Source organism: Sus scrofa, chromosome 16 (assembly GCF_054392235.1).
Source record: "Sus scrofa isolate SSC_HxYL_T2T_F1_AM1 chromosome 16, Sscrofa_HxYL_maternal_Yorkshire_Landrace_v2.0, whole genome shotgun sequence".
NCBI classification, from domain to species: Eukaryota; Metazoa; Chordata; class Mammalia; order Artiodactyla; family Suidae; genus Sus; species Sus scrofa.
This window is the reverse complement of record NC_139398.1, coordinates 60,935,544-60,958,584: the sequence shown is the minus strand read 5'-3', so window position 1 is coordinate 60,958,584 and position 23,041 is coordinate 60,935,544. Positions and strand designations below refer to the sequence as shown.

General features: G+C 38.2%; 2 protein-coding genes across 2 annotated transcripts in view; one reads left to right on the top strand and one right to left on the bottom strand.

Moving 5' to 3' along the window:
• Nucleotides 1-23,041, top strand: part of ZNF366 (zinc finger protein 366) — a 404,477-nt gene that overhangs the window by 29,824 nt on the left and 351,612 nt on the right. The gene's annotated exons all lie outside the window — the stretch shown is intronic.
• Nucleotides 17,767-18,199, bottom strand: H2BL1 (H2B.L histone variant 1). Its single transcript, XM_003134036.5, has one exon. It carries the CDS (start codon nt 18,197-18,199, stop codon nt 17,831-17,833), a length of 369 nt encoding a protein of 122 aa, XP_003134084.1. The 3' UTR covers nt 17,767-17,830.

Here is a 23,041-nt window from a genome sequence, read left to right as displayed (position 1 = left end):
TACCATTAAGAAAGGGGAAAAAAACCTGTTGACCAAACTGTGACACGATATAAAATTCATTCCAATTTCAGAGATGTTAAAATGTAAAAATGAGTGTGCATTTTAGGATCTATGGTGTAAGGCATTTATTAAGCACCTTTTACATACCAAGTTCTGCTCCCAATCCTTGAACAAACATTATCTCAATTAATTCTTGTAAAAACCTAGTGACATGAGTATCCCTGACACCATTTTATAGATGAGAGAAATGAAGCCCAGAGAAGCTAAAAATGTTGGCTAAAGATCAGAGAGTTAGCAAGTGGAACTCTTCTCAAACCCTTCTCAAACTTGTGTTCTTAATCTGTGGCTCTCCAGTCAAGCTATGCCTTGATAAATTGTGACATTCTTGGGTACTTGCAGCAGGTGGCCTATTTTCAGCTTGGATACTTTTCATTCATGGCAGACTGTTACAGGATCTTCATGGTAAGGCAAAGTCTCATCCCACCCTAACTCATGGGCTTGGCCATGAGGTACATTGAAATTTCATGTGCTAGGGGAGGAAGTAAAGGAAGGGCAAAGTTGGCATGGACCCAAAGGATTTAGCTGCTGGCCAACAGGCAACATCCAAAAGGCCGAAGCAAATAATTTAGAACTGACATAGGATTCCTTGCGAAAATGAATCCTCTAATGGATAGAGCAGCATGGCAGGGGTTTCTGGCTGGGGGCAAAATTCAAAATCCAGTAAGAGGCCATGTATGAGTTCAAGATGGCTCATTTGCTTGTCTTAGATTTCAAGGAACAGATTCAACCACCTGCAGTTAGTGGGCTCAACTTAGGGCAGGCCTCTAATACCAGCAGAAATGGTTGTCTAGGAAAACCTAGCTAGAACTTCAGTTTTATTACCTGGACAGAATGTTAGAAGCATAGGGAACTATAGCTCAATGGGTACTGTGGATCCTTAGGACTTGAGAGCAGGTTTACCAGACACTAACCTACAATAGCATATCAGCTCCATAAGTCAGCTCTCATTTTCACTCTTGACTGGCCAGGGTCCAGACTGCTTGGGTGGTTCCAGGGGCTGAGAATGAACTAGAAGGCTGGAGAAGGAAGGCCCTCATATTTTTCACTTAGAAACCAGTTGAAGCTAGATAGACAGCATTGGGATGCAGGTTGGATAATCCTGTTCTTGCTACTTTTCTTCTTATGCTTTCTTAGCCTTCCTTTTTGTGTTTAAGTTCCATTCAGGCTGTTATTAGTTGTGTGGCCATAGGACAAGCCACTTAACCTCTGTTATCTTCTGTTTACTTTATAGGGAAATAGATATATCTAATTCATACACTGGTTGTAAGGATTAAAAAAGACTAATTGATTACAAAGTTGGTTTCAATACAAGTTAGTTCCTCTTCCTTCCACTCTCAGGCCATGTATTAAATACCAGTTATACAATAATCTCCATTCCTACCTTAATAAGATGGTAATAATTTATGTATAGTTTCCTAAAAGTTGTTCTATTAATTACTGTATTATCTCAGCTGATTTTCCCAAAATCCATTGAAGTAGCTTGCGAAATATTATCTTTTTTTTTTTTCTTTTGTCTTTTTGCCTTTTCTAGGGCCGCTCTTGTGGCATATGGAGGTTCCCAGGCTAGGGGTCCAATCAGAGCTGTACCTGCCGGCCTAGCCAGAGCCACAGCAATGCCAGATCCGAACCACGTCTGCGACCTACAGCACAGCTCATGGCAACGCCGGATCCCCAACCCACTAAGCAAGGGCAGGGATCGAACCCGCAACCTCATGATTCCTAGTCGGATTCGTTAACCACTGCGCCACGATGGGAACTCCGCGAAATATTATCTTTAAAATTTCAATTAAATAGTAACATTTAACAGTAACAATTTTTTTAAATTCCCTATCGCAGAAAGAAAAATCTTAACATCAGTGGGAAAGTCTAAACTTGTCTAAACTTGCTTGCTTAAAGCAGAGGAGAGATGTTAGGGAATAGATGATTGAAAACAGTTTGAATTTTACCCTGGATACTATGATACTAGGAATGTAAGAGTCACTGAACTTTTAAATTATTGCTTGAGTAATATAAATAAAAATCTTTTGGGGTATGCATTTGAATACCAAATGGTTCTTGACTATTCAAAAAGTGGTTCTCTTGGTTTCGAGATAGGGTCTTTAGCTTATATGTCTAACACCCCTGAAAGCGTTTCTGGCCAAGGGGTATTATGTTCAATAGTAATAGAAAGCTAAAATGCCTTTTAATTGGACAGTTCTTTATTGCTTTTAAAATGCTCTTGGCTATTTCCCTTCTAAACTGCTGAAGCATACACTTTGGTAAAAGCAAAGTATACCTAACACATAATCTGGTTGAGAACTCTGAGGGAATGAGATACTTTACAGGGAGACATTTGTCTTTAGGGTGAGAATTCTCTTTGTTTGAGGATGGACCACTTGGAGGAATCCTTTTAGTCATATATTTGTAGGGCGAACACTTATCCATTTTTATCAGGGAAGCTCATAAAGTAGGATAATAACTCCAAATGCAAAAGATTTAAAATAATGTAATGTAATGTTTAATAATGTTTGTTTAATAATGTAAATGTAGTATATTAACAAGTTAATGAAAAAAATTCCCCAGATCTGGATTTAGACTGTCCTTTGCCTGAAAATGATGTGTTCATGGAGTTAGGTGTATTTTTTCCCAAGAAGTATTCATACATACAGATCTGGGAACTGCAGCAGGAAGGTCTGAATTTCTTTTCACCTCAAGGCCAAGGGAGATCTGTGATATGGACGTAGACAAGTTTGAAGCATCACTAGATGGACTGGATTATTGGTATCCTACACAGGAATGAAGATGGCATAACTATGCTTTGGGGTAGTGTCTGAGGAATCATATGATTGTCTCAGGTGTCTTTGAGATGAGGGCAGCATCACCCATGAAGGATATGTGTGCTCATGCACATGCTGTCCTGAGGTGGGAAAGAGAAGGGTCCTCGTCTGGGGAGAGGTTTTCCTTTTTCCTTTGGGGGCAAAGAGGGAATTGAGCTTGGACTCTGGAACGTGGAAGTGTTTGAGGATGTGGATGGGGTGCAGCTGCCTCCTACCCCTTTCAGGAAAAGACCGTGGAAGCTAGAAGGAGACAGTCAGCTTGTGTTTGCGCTGTGACTCCCAGAGTAACCACCTTTAGTCATAGAAGGTAGTGGGCTACCCTCTTGGTGTATTACTGTTCTCCCCAATCTCTCAGTGAAACCTTATTTAAAGGGACAGCTACTTCTTAGGCTGCTTCAGAGCATCAGTAGATCTTGAGACTGAAGTGTAACAGGGAAAAGCAGAAACAGCCTGGGACAGGTGGTTAGGAATGAGCACAAAGAGTGATAATCCAGAGAAAGCGTCTGGCTCGGGGGAGCCCAAGGATTTGTGGAACATGTCATCATTTTTCAAGTTTTCACTGCTATTCTTCAGGGGTAACCCAATGAAAAATGAGGCTTTCTGACTTGACAAGGATAGGGATCCAGATTATTTGGGCATGAAAAAGGTTGATTCCTGAAAGCTGTAGAACTTAGAGGAGTGTTGGAGTTATATGGCCTTTAACAATCAACTCAGAAGTCTTCAACAATCAACTTAAAGCCTTTTCAGCCTGGTGTCTGGGTTCAGCACCTTTCCTAGCATTCCTTTAGCACCCTGGGTGCTATTATTTACACAAATAATAATAACTAACATTTATTGAATGCTTACATTGTGCCCAACAGTGACTTAAGTGATTTACATGGCTTATCTCATTCAGTACTTTATTATCCCCATTTTTCAGATGAGGAAACTGAAATTTGGAGAAATTATGTGATTTGCTTCATGTCCCACAACTAAGCATTCACAGAGTCAGGATTTGAACCCCAATGATCGGTCCCAGAACTCATTCATGCAGGCATTAGAATGTACTCATTTTATTTCTCCATTTGTTCACTTAAAAAAAAAAATCTGTTTGGGAGTTCCCACTGTGGCTCAGCAGGTTAAGAACCCATGAAGATGAGGGTTCGATCCCTGGCCTCGCTCAATGGATTAAGGATCTGGCATTGCCGTGAGCTGTGGTGTAGGTTGAAGATGTGGCTCAGATCCTCCATTGCTGTGGCTGTGGTGTAGGCCAGCAGCTACAGCTGTGATTTGACTCCTAGCCTGGGAACCCCCATATGCCTCAGGTGCAGCCTGAAAGGGGAGAAAAAAAAAGACTGTTTTTTGTTTTTTTGTTTTGTTTTGTTTTCAATCACCGTATCCACTGTATCTGCAGCATAATGCTAGGTACATAGTAAACGCTTGGCAGATATGTATGGAAAGGATGATGAATGGCAGAGCCTAAGGAGCAAAATTACACCTGAAACTCTTTTTATAGCTTATGAATGAATAAAAAACATGCTCAGCTCTCTCTTGGCACATAATAATCACTTAATAAATGTTAGCTATTATAATTTTTGGAAATGAAAATATGTTTAAAAGAACTGTTGTTTTCTATAGGAATGTGTCATATACCTAATTTCTCCCCCAAATTTTAATTGTATATATATATTTTTTATTAATTATTATTATTATTTTTTTTTGTCTTTTGTCTTTTTGTCTTTTGTTGTTGCTATTTCTTGGGCCGCTGCCGCGGCATATGGAGGTTCCCAGGCTAGGGGTTGAATCGGAGCTGTAGCCACCGGCCTACGCCAGAGCCACAGCAACGCGGGATCCGAGCCGCGTCTGCAACCTACACCACAGCTCATGGCAACGCCGGATCGTTAACCCACTGAGCAAGGGCAGGGACCGAACCCACAACCTCATGGTTCCTAGTCGGATTCGTTAACCACTGCGCCACGATGGGAACTCCTAATTGTATATTTTGATGCAATTTTAGAAAGAAGTGAACACAATTTCTATGCAGTATTTTGTATATATAGGAGCTAAATATCATTTTTGATAGTCTTCCCTTGAAATTTGAGCTGTGTTTGCTTGACATACAAATATAGTTAAGTAGAAAAAAGAGCTCCTGCAAGTTCAGTTTAAGCAATCTACAGTGTAACAATGTGAGAATACTGATGACATTAAATCTGAAAGAGTTTCTTATCATATGCTTCCAGCCACCGCAGCCTGAGGACAAAAGCCAACTGTCAGATTAGAAGAATGTTGTGATTTTAGTGTAATACAAAACTCAGATTTTCTCCTTTTTTGGCTTCTTAGTCAATCTAGTCCTATAATTCTTCCTACAAAAGTATATAAATTAATTTCACCTGAAATTTTTTTGTAAATACAGTATTGTACTGTGGTGCCAGTTTATTTATGGCATTGGAATATCCTGATGTGGATGTCTTTGAATGAATCCCATTATTATTGTTGTTGTTATTGTTATTATTTACCCTTTACCCATTTGTGGCAGAATAAACTCATTGCATGCCCCAATATACATTCTCTTTCCTCCTCAGTCATATAATCCTGAATTTATATGGGGACAGTATGTCCAACTAAAGGACTTAATCTCCCTTGCAGCCAAGTATGAATGTGATTTATGGCATGAAAGTTTGTTCAGTGTTATATAAGTGGAAGTGTTGTGAGTTTATCTGTAAAATCTCTTTAAAAGGGAAAAGGTAGACTCTTTTTTTTTTTTCCCTTTCCTTCTTCCCATGCCCTGAAATGAGAATATAATGGTTGGAGTTCCAGCAGCTAGCTTGGGCCATGAGGTGACTTTTCAAACAGCAGCCATGAATGGCAAAGTGATAACAAAGAAAGACCCTGGCTGTCTAACACTGTGGAGACTCCATACTGGCCAAGAACTGCCAATTTCTGGCCATTATATGAAAGAGGTACAAACTTTCTTATTTCCGCTATCACTTTGGATCTCTCTGTTATACTCAGCTAAATCTGATCCTAACAGGTTATTCTGAGAAAGTAACAGAAACTTTTCAAGAGAACTTTTCTTTCTATCAGCATATTATAGCACTTCCATTTTGTGGTATATTGTTTCTGCTTTTCTCTAGCTTCTTAGTCCTATCTTCCTTTTCTCAACTATCTTTTAAGCTTCCCATTAAGATGTCAGCTATTTTGAGGGCCCTTATTGCTATACCCCTATTTTCAGTATCTCTGTCAGTGTTTTAGGATTTCCTCAGTTCTCATTTCTCTCTTCTCAAAAATCTCTGTGAGTTTCCAGCATAAATTACAGTTATATCAGTGAACTTAGAGATTTATCATTAATTCAGAAGGTAGGAACTTATGGAAACAATTGTTCTAAGTGACTTTTTGTAGAAATTGGTTTTTAGATAGTGTTCCTGTGATAGCAGATTAACAAACACTGAGTTGAACACAGGCAGTCTTAATTTCAACTGATAGAATCCAGTGAGAAGCTGTGAATAGAAAGAACTCCAACCAAGCTTTGATTCCCCGTTGTAACACTCATTAGCTGCTAAGAACTTGGAAGAAATATCTAAACTTCTTGAAACTCAATTTCCTTAGCTATAAAATAAGTTGTGATAAAGATTAAAAAGAGTTAATGCACATGTTAGAATAAACATGCTTTTGTTGCAAATATAAGGCAGTTTGGGTGAGTGGAAAAAAAAAATCTGGGTCCAGAACTTAGTATACACTTGCTAGCAGGGTCATTTGGCCAAACTAGTTAAAGTCTTAGAGCCTCTTTTTTTTTTTTTTTTTTTTTTTTTTTTAATCTGTAAAATGAGAAAAATAATGGTACTGCTTTACAGGGCTGCTTTGAGTTTTAAATGGAATCATGTATGTGAAGATTTTAAGATAGTACCTGGGACCCCCCCCAAATGATAGATATTAGTATTCTTGTGGTTGTTACTGTTATTTATATTGACATTCAGCCTCATCTGGTCTTTAAAGCCTTGGGTTTTTGTGGCATTGCCATTGCCACTGTGGTAAAGGACTATGTGGGGGTCATGCATTTCTGCTACTCAAGACTAATGCCTAAAATCTTTGGCCCCTCTTATGAAGTCCAGATTTGTATGAGGTATGAAATATTTTTCCTTGTTGGTTACTGAAAGGGCCACAGCCTAGGTGTTCAGGGGGATAAAATCCTCATAAAACAAACTTTGATCAGTGGGAAGTAGAAGTCAGGATGGAACTAGCAAATTCCCTCTCCATTTTTCCCCTAGACTGTTCTGAGTCAGATTTTTTCCACATAATCTGTCCAGACATGTCTGCATGGCCAAGAGGGAACATCAGTCAAACTATTGCTTGTTATAGACTAATAGCCAGTGTGGTCAGTGAATTACCTTACATTTTCTTCCATCCTCCTGTCACTCAGTTTTTCCCTTCATTTTTGCTGCTCTCAGATTATAACTGCCAATAAAGTCTTGCTTCAGATTCATTTTTTTTTCTAGGGAACTCAGATTAACTCACTAACTGCGGGCAGGTAGATTGAGCTAGGTACTGAGTCCCTACCTTCTAGGAGTTTATAATTTAGACTAAGAGACAGATACATGAAGCATGAACTACAATACAAAGTTACACATGATGACAACTTAACACTCTCATCTTCAGATTCTCCAAAACATGGGTAGTTGTCTTTAGTACTGATTATCATCTTTCATGTGTGTGATAACTGAAACATCTCGATATACTTATAACATTGTAGATAGTCTGAAATGTATTCAAGCTCCTCACCTTATGTAGAGGCCAGCATTTCCCTTGGGCTTTCAATAAGACTTTCCGAATGTGTTTATGTTGCTCTAGGTATTTCACTTTAGAAAATGCACTGTTTTTCTTTAATAGTAGCATTTTATTATAGTTTTCTTTTCCTAAAGTCAAGTTACTGTCAGATTTTTTTTTGGCCTTCTCTCTCCAGTCAGATCATTCAATTCAGTGGTTTAATCCATTGATACTGTCTAGACTAATCTTTTGCCTGCTTTAAAAAATTAATTTAGCAGACTTTGTACTATAGGGTAAATGGGTATCTTGAACTTATATCTTAATATTTCTGAACATTATTGTCTCTAAGAGGAGACAAAAATGTGACTGACTTTAAAAATTGCCAGCAATTTGCTTTAGTGCCGGAAATTTGCTTTGACCAAAGATGGACAATAAAGCCCATGTGGTGTTGATCTCTTTGTTTGGGGAGGATGACTTTGGTGAGTTGTCTTGCTCATGTGGATATAAATTAAGTATATAAGTTAAATATTGTGGCTTACAAATTATTTCCAAACTTGCAGCAATAATACTAATTTATTGTTCCACAACATTTCTAAGGGTCAGGAATTGAGGAGCAGCTGAGCTGAGTGGTTCTGGCTTGGAATCTCTTGTGAGTTTGCAGTTAAAATGTTGGCCAGAGCTTCTGTCTTCAGAAGGCTTGATGAGGGCTGGAAGATCCTTGTCTAGGGTGGCTTACTCAGATGGCTGGCAGGTTAATTCTGTCTGTTGGCAGGAGACTTGAATTCCTCACCACTTGAATCTTTCTATAGGGCTGCTTTGAAGTCCCCAAGACAGAATGGCTGGTTTCCCCAGCATGAGTAATCCAAGAGAAAATGACGAAGAAGTGGCAGTGTTTTTTATTTAAAATAGACTTGAAAGTCACACACTGTCACTTCCATTGTATTCTGTTTGTCACAAGGACCAACCATGGTATATTGTGAGAAGCGACCACACAAAGGCGTGAATACCAGGATAAGAATGATTTGGAAGTCATCTTGGAGACTGACTACCACATTAACTAGTACTGTTTGTTGTCTTGAAAGCCTTATTATTTTTTTAATACTGTGGAGTAACCCAAATGCAAATATATCAGATTAAAATGAGGGATAGTTTTCTAAAATAATATTCTAAAAGGCTGACTTGACTAGGGATTTCCTGCAACTCTGTAGAGGTTAATTTGATGTCAAGTGATTTTTCTGTCTCCTTTGCTGGAGAACTCTCAAGAGAAAATGAGGACCAAAAAAGAGATGCTCTTTGGAAGGACTTACAAAGGTGGGCTAAAACCTTGTGTTCTTTTCAGTTGCAACCGTGGCAACTCAAAGTTCCTGTAACTCACCCTCCTGGCAAAGTTCCCTCCACAAATTTTTGTGATTATCCCAAAGGAGCCTGGCTTCACGTGTGCCCACAAACCGGCCCATCGGGAACATCAACAACACACTGCTTCATTCTCCCTTTTCCCTACCAGCTTCATGGAATCCCTGTCTGCAGCCTTCACTTTGGGACTCTGGCCCTAGGGCAGAGGAACCCTTTCCTCAACTTTTGCATCCGCTTCCTTGCCAGGGCCCTGGATGAAGCTGCATTGCCTGTACCTGGATTATTACTTTTTCATGAAAACAGGTCATTTTTGCCTCTGAGCAATTCTCTACCAAGAACACACGAGGACAAGCAGCAGTTTTATTTTTCAGAACACTTTTCATCTTGAACATAGCTAACCTTTCACCTTGACTTATATTTACAGGCTTCTACGTTCTTCTCATGTATTTATATGGTCTGCTGTGCTGGACCCTCCCCCTGCTGCCAAATGTCTTCTAAAACAGTCAGCTGTCGGAGTTAACAAAAATCTGTCAACACATGATGTGTGGCATTGTGCAGGGTTGTGATAAAAACTGATCTCAAGTACTAGAAATTCAAGCTGTCCTCTTCTGTTAAGCTTTAAACAAGTACTAATCATCTGTCCTGAGGTTGTTTGACTTGCCAGATCCTCTGCACATTGATCACTCTTGTGATACCCCACATATGGTACCATTTACAGCGGTCCCTTGCATACTGTCTAGATATTTTATGTTGAATTGCTAAGCAAGCTGAGCCTCGTGGCTTGGCTCCATCCATCAAGTCTTTTGGGGCAGTAACCCTCGTTGGCTATTTATGTTACTGCACACTTTGCACGTATCTCTTGGGGATTCTGCCTCCGAAGCATCTTCCATATCTATCTCTTCCTCCTTTATTTCCACTGCTAATGACTTGGTTCAGGGCCTCATTAAGTCTTTCCCAGATCACTCTGGTAATATGCAAACTGGTCTCTTGCTGTTTTAATACACCCTCCTCATTTCTGCTCCTGAAACAATCTTTCTAAATATGAATGAAACAACATCTTTCTTCTGCTTAAACTCTCTCCATGAATCTCCTCAAAGGTACTGGGATCAAATTCAAGTTATAATCAGCCCAGTTTTTTGTCTACCTCTCTGACTTTATTTCCATTATCCCTCCTCCTCCTGTGTTTGTCTGCAGCTATGCAACTTGCAAGTATCTTAAATTTATGCCATTTAATATCCTATATTTTTGCAAATATTATTCGTCCTACCTTTGTGGATTTCCTAATTCTCTTCACCTAGATCAGGTGTCAAATCCTGTAAGACACCTTTCTGTTCTGGGTTATACACTCTTCCATGTTCCACAGTATTTTCTACATGTGCCTCTCCATATGAGATGCAGCAGCATTGGGCTTTAAGTGATGGGCTTTGGAGACAGAGAATGTGGATTCAACTGTGTTTCTCTTTCTCTTCCTTCCTTCCTTCCTTCCTTCCTTCCTTCCTGTCTCTCTGTCTGTCTTTCTGTCTTTCCGTGTTTCTTTCTTTCGTCTTTTGTCCTTTTAGAGCCGCACCAGTGGCATGTGGAGGTTCCCAGGCTAGGGGTCTAATCGGAGCTGTAGCTGCCGGCCTACAGCACAGCCACAGGAATGTCAGATCTGAGCTGCGTCTGTGACCTACACTGCAGCTCACGGCAACACCGGATCCTTAACCCACTGAGTGAGGCCAGGGATTGAACCCGCAACCTCATGGTTCCTAGTTGGATTTGTTTCTGCTGCACCACAACGGGAACTCTTTTATTACTAGCCCTGTGACCTCTGCCAAGTTTCTTAGCCTTTTTTATGCCTCAGTTTCTCTGACTGTAGATTGTATTAGCACCTTTCTCATGTGATTCTCCTGGGCTTTATATTGAGTTGATATATATGGAGCACTTAGAATAATACCTAGTTCGGAGCTTAGACTTAAATAAATTATTGTCAGCTGTTCCCAATAATTTTTCAGTTTGTTATGTCATAAGATCCAAGCTTTTAAAGGGATAGACTCTGTTTTCTCAGGATCTATCACAAAGTATGCATTTCTGTGAATGTGTCATCAACTATAAGTACCATGTGTCAGGTATTATACTTTAAGGTACTTTCTATTTCCCAGTACTTTCTGAGACATTTGGTTCATACAGAAACAAGCTAGCAGTGTGCATAGTAAGTCTTTAAATAATTAAAGCGACAGCATATGTTTATGTGAGATTATTCATTTCTTTTTTTTTTTTTTTTGAAATAATTTGTTCAGGCCTTTCCTGGACTTATGACTTTTTATTTTTATTTTTATTTTTTTTTATTTGAGGAGTGTGCACATATTCCATAATTATTTTTAATTACAACAATAATAAAAACTCCATTAATGAAGCAAATCTTGTTAGAAACTAATTAAGAAAACGTGGTAGAATTCAAATTGGAAACAGTTTGAATTGACAATTCTGAGTGCATAGTGGTAAGAAACTATCTATCATACAGTAATTAAAGAACATTTTAAATCTTACCCTTCAGCTGTATCTTCATAGCTCTTTTATAATTGTAGGTAACTAGCTAGTTAACTAATTCCAAAGCAAATATACTCATCACTGTATACAATTTTCTTTTCATGTGCAGTAATATCTAGTGATTGGTTTGTATGGTTTAGGAAGAATGCCCGTTCTTTAATTTTTTTTTTTTTTTTACAAAATAAAATACATATATTTAAACACAATTACATTCACACAGATTATTATATCATGGATCTTAAGAAACATATTAAGCGACTCCCTTTGGAGAAGTGGAATGGAAAATATGCTGAGACAAATAGGAAATTTATTCTATACTTTATCCCATTTTGTATGGCTTTCATCTTTACTATTTAGTATTATCTATTACATTTCAATTTTTCTTTAAAAATTAGCATTTTATTAAAATCGTGTGTATTATGCAGCTAAAATTTATAAAGAAGAAAGCCTTATATACCATTAAATATTTTATATAGCATAATAAAAAGAATAACTTAACTGGTAAGAATAACAAAAATAATACACCCTCTGAAAATAAGTAAAATATAAAATGCATAAGTTGGTTAAAAAACAGTGTAACTATATAAATACGTCCTCGCAATGAGATTATTCATTTCTAAAACAAGGTTTCTAAGCTCAGAGAAAGAAAGTTTGCTAAAATTTTATTGTTTGGGAGATTTGTATTACAAAATCAGCACTATTCTTCCTTGTTGGTGTGAGGAATCTTTTAGTATATTATATGTCACTAGCTTCAAATTACCACAGAATCCACATTTTGGTTATGTTGTTAGCTTAGTTGGAAATTCTCTTTCCTATCTTCTTTGGCTCTCACATATTTTTGTATTTTAAGTAATGTTCCTAAATCACATCATGTGTTCAGTAGACATATAGCAGTAGACTTTTGCCCATCTGCATGACACATCTCTTATAAAAAGTTGCTAAATAGCATGAGATTTCATTTTACAGCAACAGCTTCTGGTAAATACATGGTATATTTGTCATCCTCCATTTCTACATTAATATGTTTTTATTTAATAAGTGTATAATCATTTTGAGACTAACTACATTATTTCGCAGTCAATAATCTTCTGGATATGTTTATTAGAATTAAATTTGACTATGAATGATAGAAACCCCAAATAACAGTGCTATTAAACAAGTTAGAAATTTACTTCTCTCTCGTGTAAACCTAGGCAGTCCTGGGCTGGATGGCAGTTCAGTCATCAGAGACCAAAGCTTTTTTGTTTTTCTGTTCTACCATCCTTATCATATAGGTTTGGTCCTAGTTTAAGATGGCTGCTCCAGCTCCAGCCTTCACACCCTCAGGCCAGCCAGCAGGAAAGAAGAGGGAAAGAACACTCTGCTGATATTTAAGGACACCTCCTGGAAGTTGTATATTCCTTACTATTCAGCACAACTTGGTCACATGGAAATGTAGTCTTTATCCTGTGTGACCATGAGCTTAGCTAAAAATTGGGGGTTCTATTTCTGAGAAGATGGGGTAATGTATATTAGAGGACTACTACTGGTGTGTGCTTTTTGTCTTACTTTCATTTAACTGTCTCCGGTTGGTAGGGTCCAAGACTAAAAAATAGTTGATAAAATGGCTCTATGGATGTCAAAATTACACATCGAGATAATTTTGACCTTATCTTAATGTGTTAGCTAGTCTGATACTTTTTTAAATTTTAGAAGCTATATTGACTTCATGAATTGAAGCCAAATTAAAAAATATATTATCAATTTTTCAAATAACTTTCTCATAAGCCAGCAATACAAAATATAAAGTGGGATACAACACCAAAAACGTGGACAACAAAAGGAAAAATAGGCAAAATGAATGTCACCAAAATTAATAACTTCTGTGTATCAAAAAACACTATCAACAAAATGAAGAGGCAACCAATGGAATGGGAGAAAAATATTTGCAAACTATACATCTGAAAAGAGATTAATATTCAGAATGTGTAAAGAATATCTATAACTAACAAAAAAAATTTGTTTTTAAAATAGCAAAGGACCTAAGTTGACCTTTCTCTAAAGAAAACCTACAAATGGCTAATAAGCACATGAAAAGGTGTTCAACATCACAGATCACCAAGGAAATGCAAATAAAACACTTTACATCCATTAGGATGGCTATATATATAAAAAATAATAATAATAAGGGTGAGGATATGGGGAAATTGGAACACTTGTTCATTGCTGGTGGGAAGATAAGATGGAACAGCTGTGTGGAAGATGGTATGGTGGTTCCTCAAAAAATTAAAAATAGAATTACCACATGATCTAAAAATTCCACTTCTGGGTATGCAATGAACTGAAAAGCATGGACTCAAAGAGATATTTGTATACACATGTTCATAGTGACATTATCTTTAATAGCCAAAAGGTGGAGGCAACCTCAGTGACCATCAGTGGATGAATGAACAAATAAACTGTGTCATACACATACAATGGGATGTCATTTAGCCTTAAAAAGAGCAGAAATTTTGACATATGTTACACCATGGACGAATCTTCAGGACATTATGCTAGGTGGAATATGCCACTTACAAAAAGACAAATGCTGTTGGTTCCACTTACATGAAGTACCTGGAGGAATCCAATTCATGGAGACAGAAAGCAGAATCATGGTTGCCAGGCGCTGGGAATAGGGAATGGTAGTGATGGTTGAATAACAATGTGAATGTGCTTAATGTGACAGAACTGTACACTTAAAAATGATTAAAACGTTAAGTTTTATGTTATGTACATTTTACCAAACTTTAAAAATGGTTAAAAAATTTTACAGTGTGTATTTTTATACACACACACATTTATATAATCAGACTTGAAACCAATTCGAGGGTTTTTGCCAAGAATATTCATCTTATCTTCTATTAAAATATTTTAAATTCTATTAAAATATTTTAAAACATACACAAAGTAGGGAGAATATCATATGAAGAAACCCCTAGTTCCCTTAAAGTAAGGCTAACTTTAATATCTCAATTTATAATAAAACATTGCCCCAATTATTGAGTACCATTTCTATTTACTCTCCTTATTCCAGTCTTTATTTACTGTCCTTTTTCTTTGAAAAGCCAACTATAAACTTTTCATACTTGAGAACTTTTTATAGTGATATGGGTGTCCCAAGCAAAGCATCAGGAAAGCTACTGCATCACAGACCCTCCAAAAAGGAGCAGCATTGTATAGACTGGAGGTTGGAAACTTTTTCTATAAAGAGCCAGACAATAAATATTTTGGCTTTGTGGGTCACAGTATGCTCGTTGAATATTCTTTATTTTCCCTTTTTAAACACTTCCATAAAAATGTAAAAACTTTTTTTTTAACATGTGGGAGTCAAAAAAGTGCTGCTTCCAGGTTTGGCCCAAGGTCTGTAATTTGTTGACCTTCATTAGAATTTTGACATCCTCTGATGCCAACCCCCAGCAGAGAAGCAGATGTGGGCACCTAGTAATGATTAGCCAATCTTTAGGGTGGCCAGCAACCTCTCCCCAGGCTTAACACAAATTGGATGGTTTCCAGTCTGATTATATATACTTTGTGTAAAAAGAACCACTTAGATAAAAAATTTCTTATTGCGGTAAAATTTTATTATTGTATTTCATGTAAGTGGTCTCCACTAGGCCTGTCAGGTGTTTTTCTTGGAACCCTGAGAAGGAAGCATTTAGAAGTGAGCAACTCCAGGAAAAGCAGAATAGGTCCTAAGTGAGACACCTAGAGTAGTTTCAGTACCAATCCCCATATAGACATGCAAGAAACCCCCTTTTCTTGAGGAAACTTAAGTGATATGTTCCTTGTAACCAGAAGACCCTAAATTACTCTCACCCCCTGAAAGTGTAAATTGGCCCACACACTTTGGAAGAGAGTCTGGTAATATCTAATAAAGTTGAATATGGGCCTATCAATGACCCAGCCATTCCACTGTTAGGTATTTTACCTAAAGAAATTCTTGTGCATTTGAACCTGAAGATACATGTACAAGACTGTTGACAGCATGTAGCACGTGTTCACGGTGGGCTCTCTTCACCTAGTCAAATGCCTGCTCTGCCACTTACTTAGGTATGCGACCTCAGACAAGTTAACTTATTTCTCTGTGCCCCACTTTTTCTCATATGTTTGGAGGGGAAATTTATTTAGTCCTCACAATGATGTCATCCCTATTTCATAAGTTATATAAAATGCAGGGCACATAGCAAATGCTGTAGACCTTAGCTGTTATTACCATTCACTATAGCAGCATTGGTCGTAATAGCAAAAAAGTGAAAACAACCCAAATCTCCATCAACAGAAGACGGATAAATAAACTGGTATATTATCGAATACTATATAGCATAGGATTGAAAAGAATGAAATAGAGCTATATATATATCTCAACAAGTATAGAACTTAGAAACAATATTAGAAGAAAAAGGCAGGCACAGGAGGACACACGTAGCTCCTATGTTATAAGGAAAGTTAAACCTATTATGTAGAGACATATGCATAGGTAGCAAAAGTACAAAGGAAAGGTAATGGGAAATAAAACTCAGGATAGTGGGCAGGGAGATGGGATTGGGAAATATCTCCATTTGTAAAGTTCTATAAGTTTATAAATTGAGTGATAGGTTCCTGGGTGGTAGTCTTATTATGTAATAAATATAGAACAGTAAATTCCAGTGAACCAAATCTAAAGTTAGATTAAAAATTGGTACAGCCACTATGGAGAACAGTATGGAGGTTTCTTAAAAAACTAAAACTAGGAGTTCCCGTCGTGGCGCAGTGGTTAACGAATCCGACTAGGAACCATGAGGTCGCGGGTTCGGTTCCTGCCCTTGCTCAGTGGGTTAACGATCCGGCGTTGCCCTGAGCTGTGGTGTAGGTTGCAGACGCGGCTCGGATCCCGCGTTGCTGTGGCTCTGGCGTAGGCCAGTGGCTACAGCTCCGATTCAACCCCTAGCCTGGGAACCTCCATATGCCGCGGAAGTGGCCCAAGAGATAGCAACAACAACAACAACAACAAAAGACAAAAGACAAAAAAAAAAAACAAAAAACAAACTAAAACTAGAGTTACCTTATGAGCCAGCAATCCCATTCCTGGGCATATACCCAGAAAAGATGAAAACTCTAATTCAAAAAGATACATGCATCTCAGTGTTCATAGTAGCACTATTTACAATAACTGAGACACGGAAGTAGCCTAAGTATCCACCAACAGATGAATGGATAAAGAAGATGTGACATATGTATACAATGGAATATTACTCAACCATAAAAAAAGAATGAAATAATGCCATTACAGCAACATGGATGAACCTAGAGATTATCATACTAAGTGAAGTAGATTAGACAAAGAAAAATATTTTATGATATCATTTATGTGTGAAACTAAAAAATAATATAAATGAACTTTATTTACAAAACAGAAACAAACTTAAAGAAAACAAACTTATGGTTACCGAAGGAAAAACCAGGGGAGGAATAAATTGGGAGTAAGAGATTAACAGATGTACACTACCATATTATTAAAAAGCAAATGTAAATATAAAATTACATGGGGAGTTCCTGTTTTGGCTCAGCAGTAATGAATCTGTACATGAGGACAGGGGTTTGATTCCTTGTGGGTGGGTTACAGATCTGGCATTGCAGTGAGCTGTGGCGAATGTCACAGATGTAGCTCAGAACCTGCGTTGCTGTGGCTGTGGTGTAGGCCGACAGCTCCAGCTCCCATTCGACCCCTGGCCTGGGAACTTACATGTGCCACGGGTGCAGCCCTGAAAAAACAAACAGACAAATTAAATGGATATGAACTGAGCTCAGTTGAAATTCAGGAAATAAGAATTAAAATAAAAAGGAAATAGTTAACATGCTCTAAAAGGATTTCATTAAGGAACTAAGTGGCTTAATATACTATGCTCTAGAAAACATTTTTTGATGAATGCTTGTCACTGCTGGTCATCTAAGTAAAATTTTTGTCTTCATAAATTCAAAGTCAGTGTGACCTGGGCTTCAGACTAGCTGGATTAAATCATCCTGTGCATAGTTAACAATACCCTAACAATACAATAAGCGTTGAATTAATGTAATGAGATTTACACATTCACAGGGAAAACAAGAGTTCTGGGTGGGAGTTGGGTGCGGAGCAAGCATCAGGAAAACCTAAATAGTAGTCAAACTGTTAAAAGGTAAAATAGTAAGATAATAATTCTTCTCTAGAGATAAGACAAGTAGGGAAAATACCAGGAAATATGACTATCTTATAAAAAGAATAACTTCAATATTGATCATTTGGGTAGTAAGTTGGTTTACTTTCCCCAAGGTTTAATTAAGCTGGTACATGGAGTTTAGGAGTGGACATATCTGTGGACAGCATCACTTCCAAAAGCCACTGCATGCTTAGCTAGTTTCCGAGGCAACAGCAAATACACTGCCTTCTGGACATCTTCAGGGGTGAGGGTGCAACGGTTTCTGAAATACATCAGGTTGCTGGCTTCCATGGAAATGCGCTCAAAGATGTCGTTGATCACGGTGTTCATCATGTCCAGGGTGCGAGAGGATATGCCACTCTGGGGGACCACTTCCTTTAGGACCCTGTTTACATAGAGTGAGTAATTTCTGCGGCCACATTCAGTGCTGGAACATGTCTTCTTTCTGGAGTTTGGGTGTCGATGTCCTCTGGAGCACCTGTTCTTTTTGGTGATGTATCTGGCCATTGTAGATGTTGTTCTCCTTATCAGTTACAGGTGGAGAGGAGAAGGGCCTGAGCGTGTGGGCACTTGTAATTATATAGGCATGTCACAATCAGATTTCTTGGGGCTTGTCTTTGATTGGCGGTTTCTCATCCTATGTCATAATCACCTAGCAACAGCACTGTTTTTTTGTGAAGGTAAAAATCTTATTCTTGGCCAACCTAAAGCTTTCCTAAGAAGATCGTGCTGCAGAAGGATTGAGGTAGACCTCAGGGCGGAAGAGTGCTCATGTTTTCTACTTTATTTTTTAGCGATTTGTGAGCATATAATATTTTCAGAATTGGCACACCTCATCAACTTGGAAGGCTGGTTGCAGGAAAGTAAAGGAAAAAAAAATCTATAAACCTTTTAAAAGGGGAATCTCTATGAAAGTATAACTTCATTGTAAATTCATAGGCGAATGAACAATGAAATAAATCATTAAAAATCTCAAAATGATTTTATAATAAAAATAAATATGTAATCTAATCTGCTTTTAAAAATTGTGACTGATATTTATTTATTTATTTTGTCTTTTTGTCCTTATTAGGGCTGTACCTGCGGCATATGGAGGTTCCCAGGCTAGGGGTCTAATTGGAGCTGTAGCTGCCGGCCTACGCCACAGCCACAGCAATGCAGGATCCGAGCCGCCTCTGCAACCTACACCACAGCTCATGGCAACGCCGGATCCTTAACCCACTGAGTGAGGCCAGGGATTGAACCTGCAACCTCATGGTTCCTCAGATTCGTTAACCACTGAGCCACGACGGGAACTCCTGATATTTAAAAAAATGAATTCCAATTTTTTTTTTTGACCACGGCTCCCTAGAAGTAACTCCGTACAACCAGAGAATAAAATAAAAACTCCCTCGTTTTATTTATTTCTTTTTAACCAAACCTGAAAAAATTTAATTCTTTTCCTTTTTTTCTTAGTTTCTTTAAAAGACATAAAACTATATAAAGCAATACATATAACAATGTATTTTGGGGTTGAAACATTTATAAATGTAATATAGCTACAGGAATGCTACAAAAATGGGAAAAAGGGAATAGAGCTATATAGGAGTAATGTTTCCAGAGCTCACTTTAAGTTATCATATACCTGAAGCTGTTTGTTTTTTTTTTCTTTTCTTTTCTTTTTTTTTTTTTTTTTTTTTTTTGTCTTCTTGCCTTTTCTAGGGCTGCTTCCTCGGCATATGGAGGTTCCCAGGCTAGGGCTCTAATCAGAGCTGTAGCTGCCGGCCTACACCAGAGCCACAACAATGCCAGATCTGAGCCGCATATATGACCTACACCACAGCTCACGGCAATGCCGGATCCTTAACCCACTGAGCAAGGCCAGGGATCGAACCCACAACCTCATAGTTCCTAGTCGGATTTGTTAACCACTGCACCACGATGGGAACTCCTGAAGCTGTTTTTTTAATTCATTGAATTTTATTGCATTTATAGCTGTACAACAATCATCACAACCCAATTTTGCAGCATTTCCATCCTAAACCCCCAGCTCATCCCCCTACCCTCATTTTATTTTTTAAATTATGGTATATGAACTGTGTTCATTAACTTTTTATAATGATATTAATATAATTTCTAAAAATTTCACAAATTTTATTACGTGGTCTGCTTTTTACACACTACTGTAGTTCTGTCATTAATAACCAAAAGTGTTTGCAGGGTTGTTCTTGATCATGTGCCATGTTGATATTCATACATTAAAAAAAATCTCCATTTGCCTTCTCAATCAAATTCATCCCTGAATGAGATAAAAAATAAATAGAAGTAACTATAAAAATCACAACTCACAGGCATTTCAGGAATTCACAGTTGCCATAACTATTAATGCTACCACAGAAGGTCGTTCGTTGAGTTGCTTCACAGCTAGGGTAGACTGGGTTATGTGTAATTTCTGGAATGCTATTATAAGCCCTTTCCTTTTTCCCCACTCAAGACAGTAAATCTGAAATAAGACAAATAAGAATGATGTTATTATGGGGACAACTTTGAAAAGCTCTAATTTCTGAAAACAACAGGCATCATTTGTAAATGTCCAGACTTTATCCTAGTAACAGCACCTCACACCATTCCTCATCACACTGAGAATGGAGGTTGCTACTTCCATGTATGCTTTGCGGTGATGGATCTTTAGTCAGCTCTTGCTAATAATGCTTTCAGATTTCTTGAAATATAATTACGTAGTTAGCTTAATTATAGCAGAGATTTATTTGCTGTCGTTTAGAAGCTCCTATCAGGTGAAGAACATTCCCTATTCCTGCAGTATCCGTGTTGAAGACCTTTCACTAGTTTAACACACCTGGCCTCTCTCTCCTCCTCACTTATTTCTCCCTGGGGCAGTTTTTCCTGAGATCTGAGGTGGAGAGACAACGTGCATGCCTACTTCAGCCCATTTAACTTGGGCTTTTACTTTGGGCAGCTCTGCTCCCGGGGCTGGCTCTCTTTTGCCAGCTGCCAGTAATTGAGTAGATCATCAGGCTTGGTTTGGAAGTGCTGTATTAGGAAGCCTGTTGTTGTCCCACACCTAGTGGCTCTTCCCCAAACTGTCAGTAATGAAGCTGACATTTTGATTTCTGTATTTCTGATCCTGAATACTCTCTCAGTTGGTTCTGTGTTTGGCTGGGGAGAAGGAAGGGTACAATATATTCCCGTAGTTAAAAGAAAAAGACTTTAAAACTAAAATGTATGTTGCAATACGGATCAGAAAGTTTAGAAAATGAGGAATACTGACTCTGTAAAATTTCTGGCTACTTTAGAGTTAGCCGGAATTCCCTTTTAAAATTTAATGACTCATTCTAAAATATGTATGAGTTCACCACTCATATGCTGGTTTTCCTTTTTCTTTTCTCTTCCTCCTCCTCCAGACAGTCTGGAACAAGGGGCAGACACTTCTTAGCATAATGTCCTTTAGGAGTTGCCTATTAGATTATCAATCTGAGCAATATAGTAAGTCTGATTATTTTGCTTCTACCATAACCTGAGAATGGATGCTATGAAGGCTTCTATCTTCTTTCCCCTTCTCCTCGGCCCCCAACCTCAAGGTCCTAGCCTTAGAACCAAGCCTGATGCCCTTCAGCAGGAGACACAACAGAGTGAAAGGGCTGATAACCAGTGTACTGGAGTTCTGGGGTCTCCAAGCTGTTCAAGTATGGTTGGACTCCAAAATTAAGAACTGTTTCATGCATTTTTCCAGGTGCCTTTGTGTGTGTGTGTGTGTGTGTGTGTGTGTGTGTGTGTGTGTGTTTGATCACACTGTATCTATTTGGGTCATGGGTTGTATGGTAGCCTCCCTTCCGTGACTGAGAATGTATAGTACTGGGTTACAACTGTTTATTCTTTCATTTTTGGTTGTGGGTTTTGTCATGACTCAAGGTTTATCATCAAGACTCTCAGTGATTATTCCACATTAACTGTGGCAGAAGTAACATTAATTCAAAGAAGAAAACATGTTCTGACAAGAGTGAATGTACCCAGAGAACTTTTTAACAGTCACTGCATTAGTTTCCTATTGCTGCTGTTAGAAACCACCAAAAATTTAGTGACTTAACACAAATTTATTTTCTTATGAACTTCTGGTATTCAGAAGTCCAAATGGGCTTCACTGGGATAAAATCAAGGTGTCTACAGGGCTGTGTTCTTTCTGGAGGGTCTGGGGAGAACCTGTTTTCTTGCCTTTTCTAGCTTCTAGAGGTTGCCTTCATTCCTTGGCTTTTCCTCCATCTTCAAAGCCAGTAATGGATGGTGAAGTCTTTGTCACGCTGCATCACTGTGCTCTGAGTCTCCTGCCTCCTTCTTTCACTTAAGAGGACCCTTATGGTTACATTGGGCCTAACTGGATAATTTCCACATCTCAAAATCCTTCATCACATCTGCAAATTCCATTTTGCCATGTAAGGTAACATTCACACCTTTGGGTGTTTGGAATAGGGATATCTTTGAGGAGCATTATTCTCTCCACTGTTCCTGCCATGAACAGAGTGAGATTATTAGGGACAGTCTGCGTTACCAATGGTAAGGGAGTTAGAGATAAATAACCCTGTCCTTAATAGATAACTAGAAATAGGTTCTAAAAATACTTTCTATGTACAGGCTACCTTTCTTGTAATTTGCTTACTTTTTCTAACAATGAGGAGTTGTCCTGGATTATTACTTTCTATGCTGTGTTTCTACCTTATGGTTTCAAAAATATGCTAAATAAGATCAGTTTTATCCTTGGAAGGCCAGAGGATGACAATAGAAGAAGAGAGATATTTTTCTTTATTCCTCTTCATCCTCAGATTCTCAACTCTATCTCTTCTTTCCTGCCTCCTCTCTCACAAGTATTTACTGAATGCCAACCATGTGCCAGGTACTGCACAGGTTACATTGTGGGGACATAGAGACGAAGAAAATATATTTCCTCCTCTCAAGGAGCTCACAGTTTATTGAGGCAGGCAGATGGGGAAGAAATAGATCACTATGAACAGGGACCTAAAGGCTATGAGAGGGCATCCACTGGGCATAGCAAGAAGACAAGGTGGTCCTTAGATGACTCTGCCAGTCAGAACATGCTTCTAGGAGGAAGAGATGTTTTAGTTGAATCTTAATGGATATGGAAGTTATTCAGGCAGATCAGGGTGGTTGTGGGGGTAGGGGAGACCTGGGTGTGTAAATAAAGTACCTTCAAGAAAGACTTTTTGTTGTTGTTTGTTTGTATAAATGTTTGTTTGCATCAGAATGGGAGACCTATGGTCTGGAAGAGGCTGAGCTTGATTGCCCTTTCTTATTTGGTGGTATTTAAGTGTGGGAGAATGTGTAGTCTTTAGAAAGAGG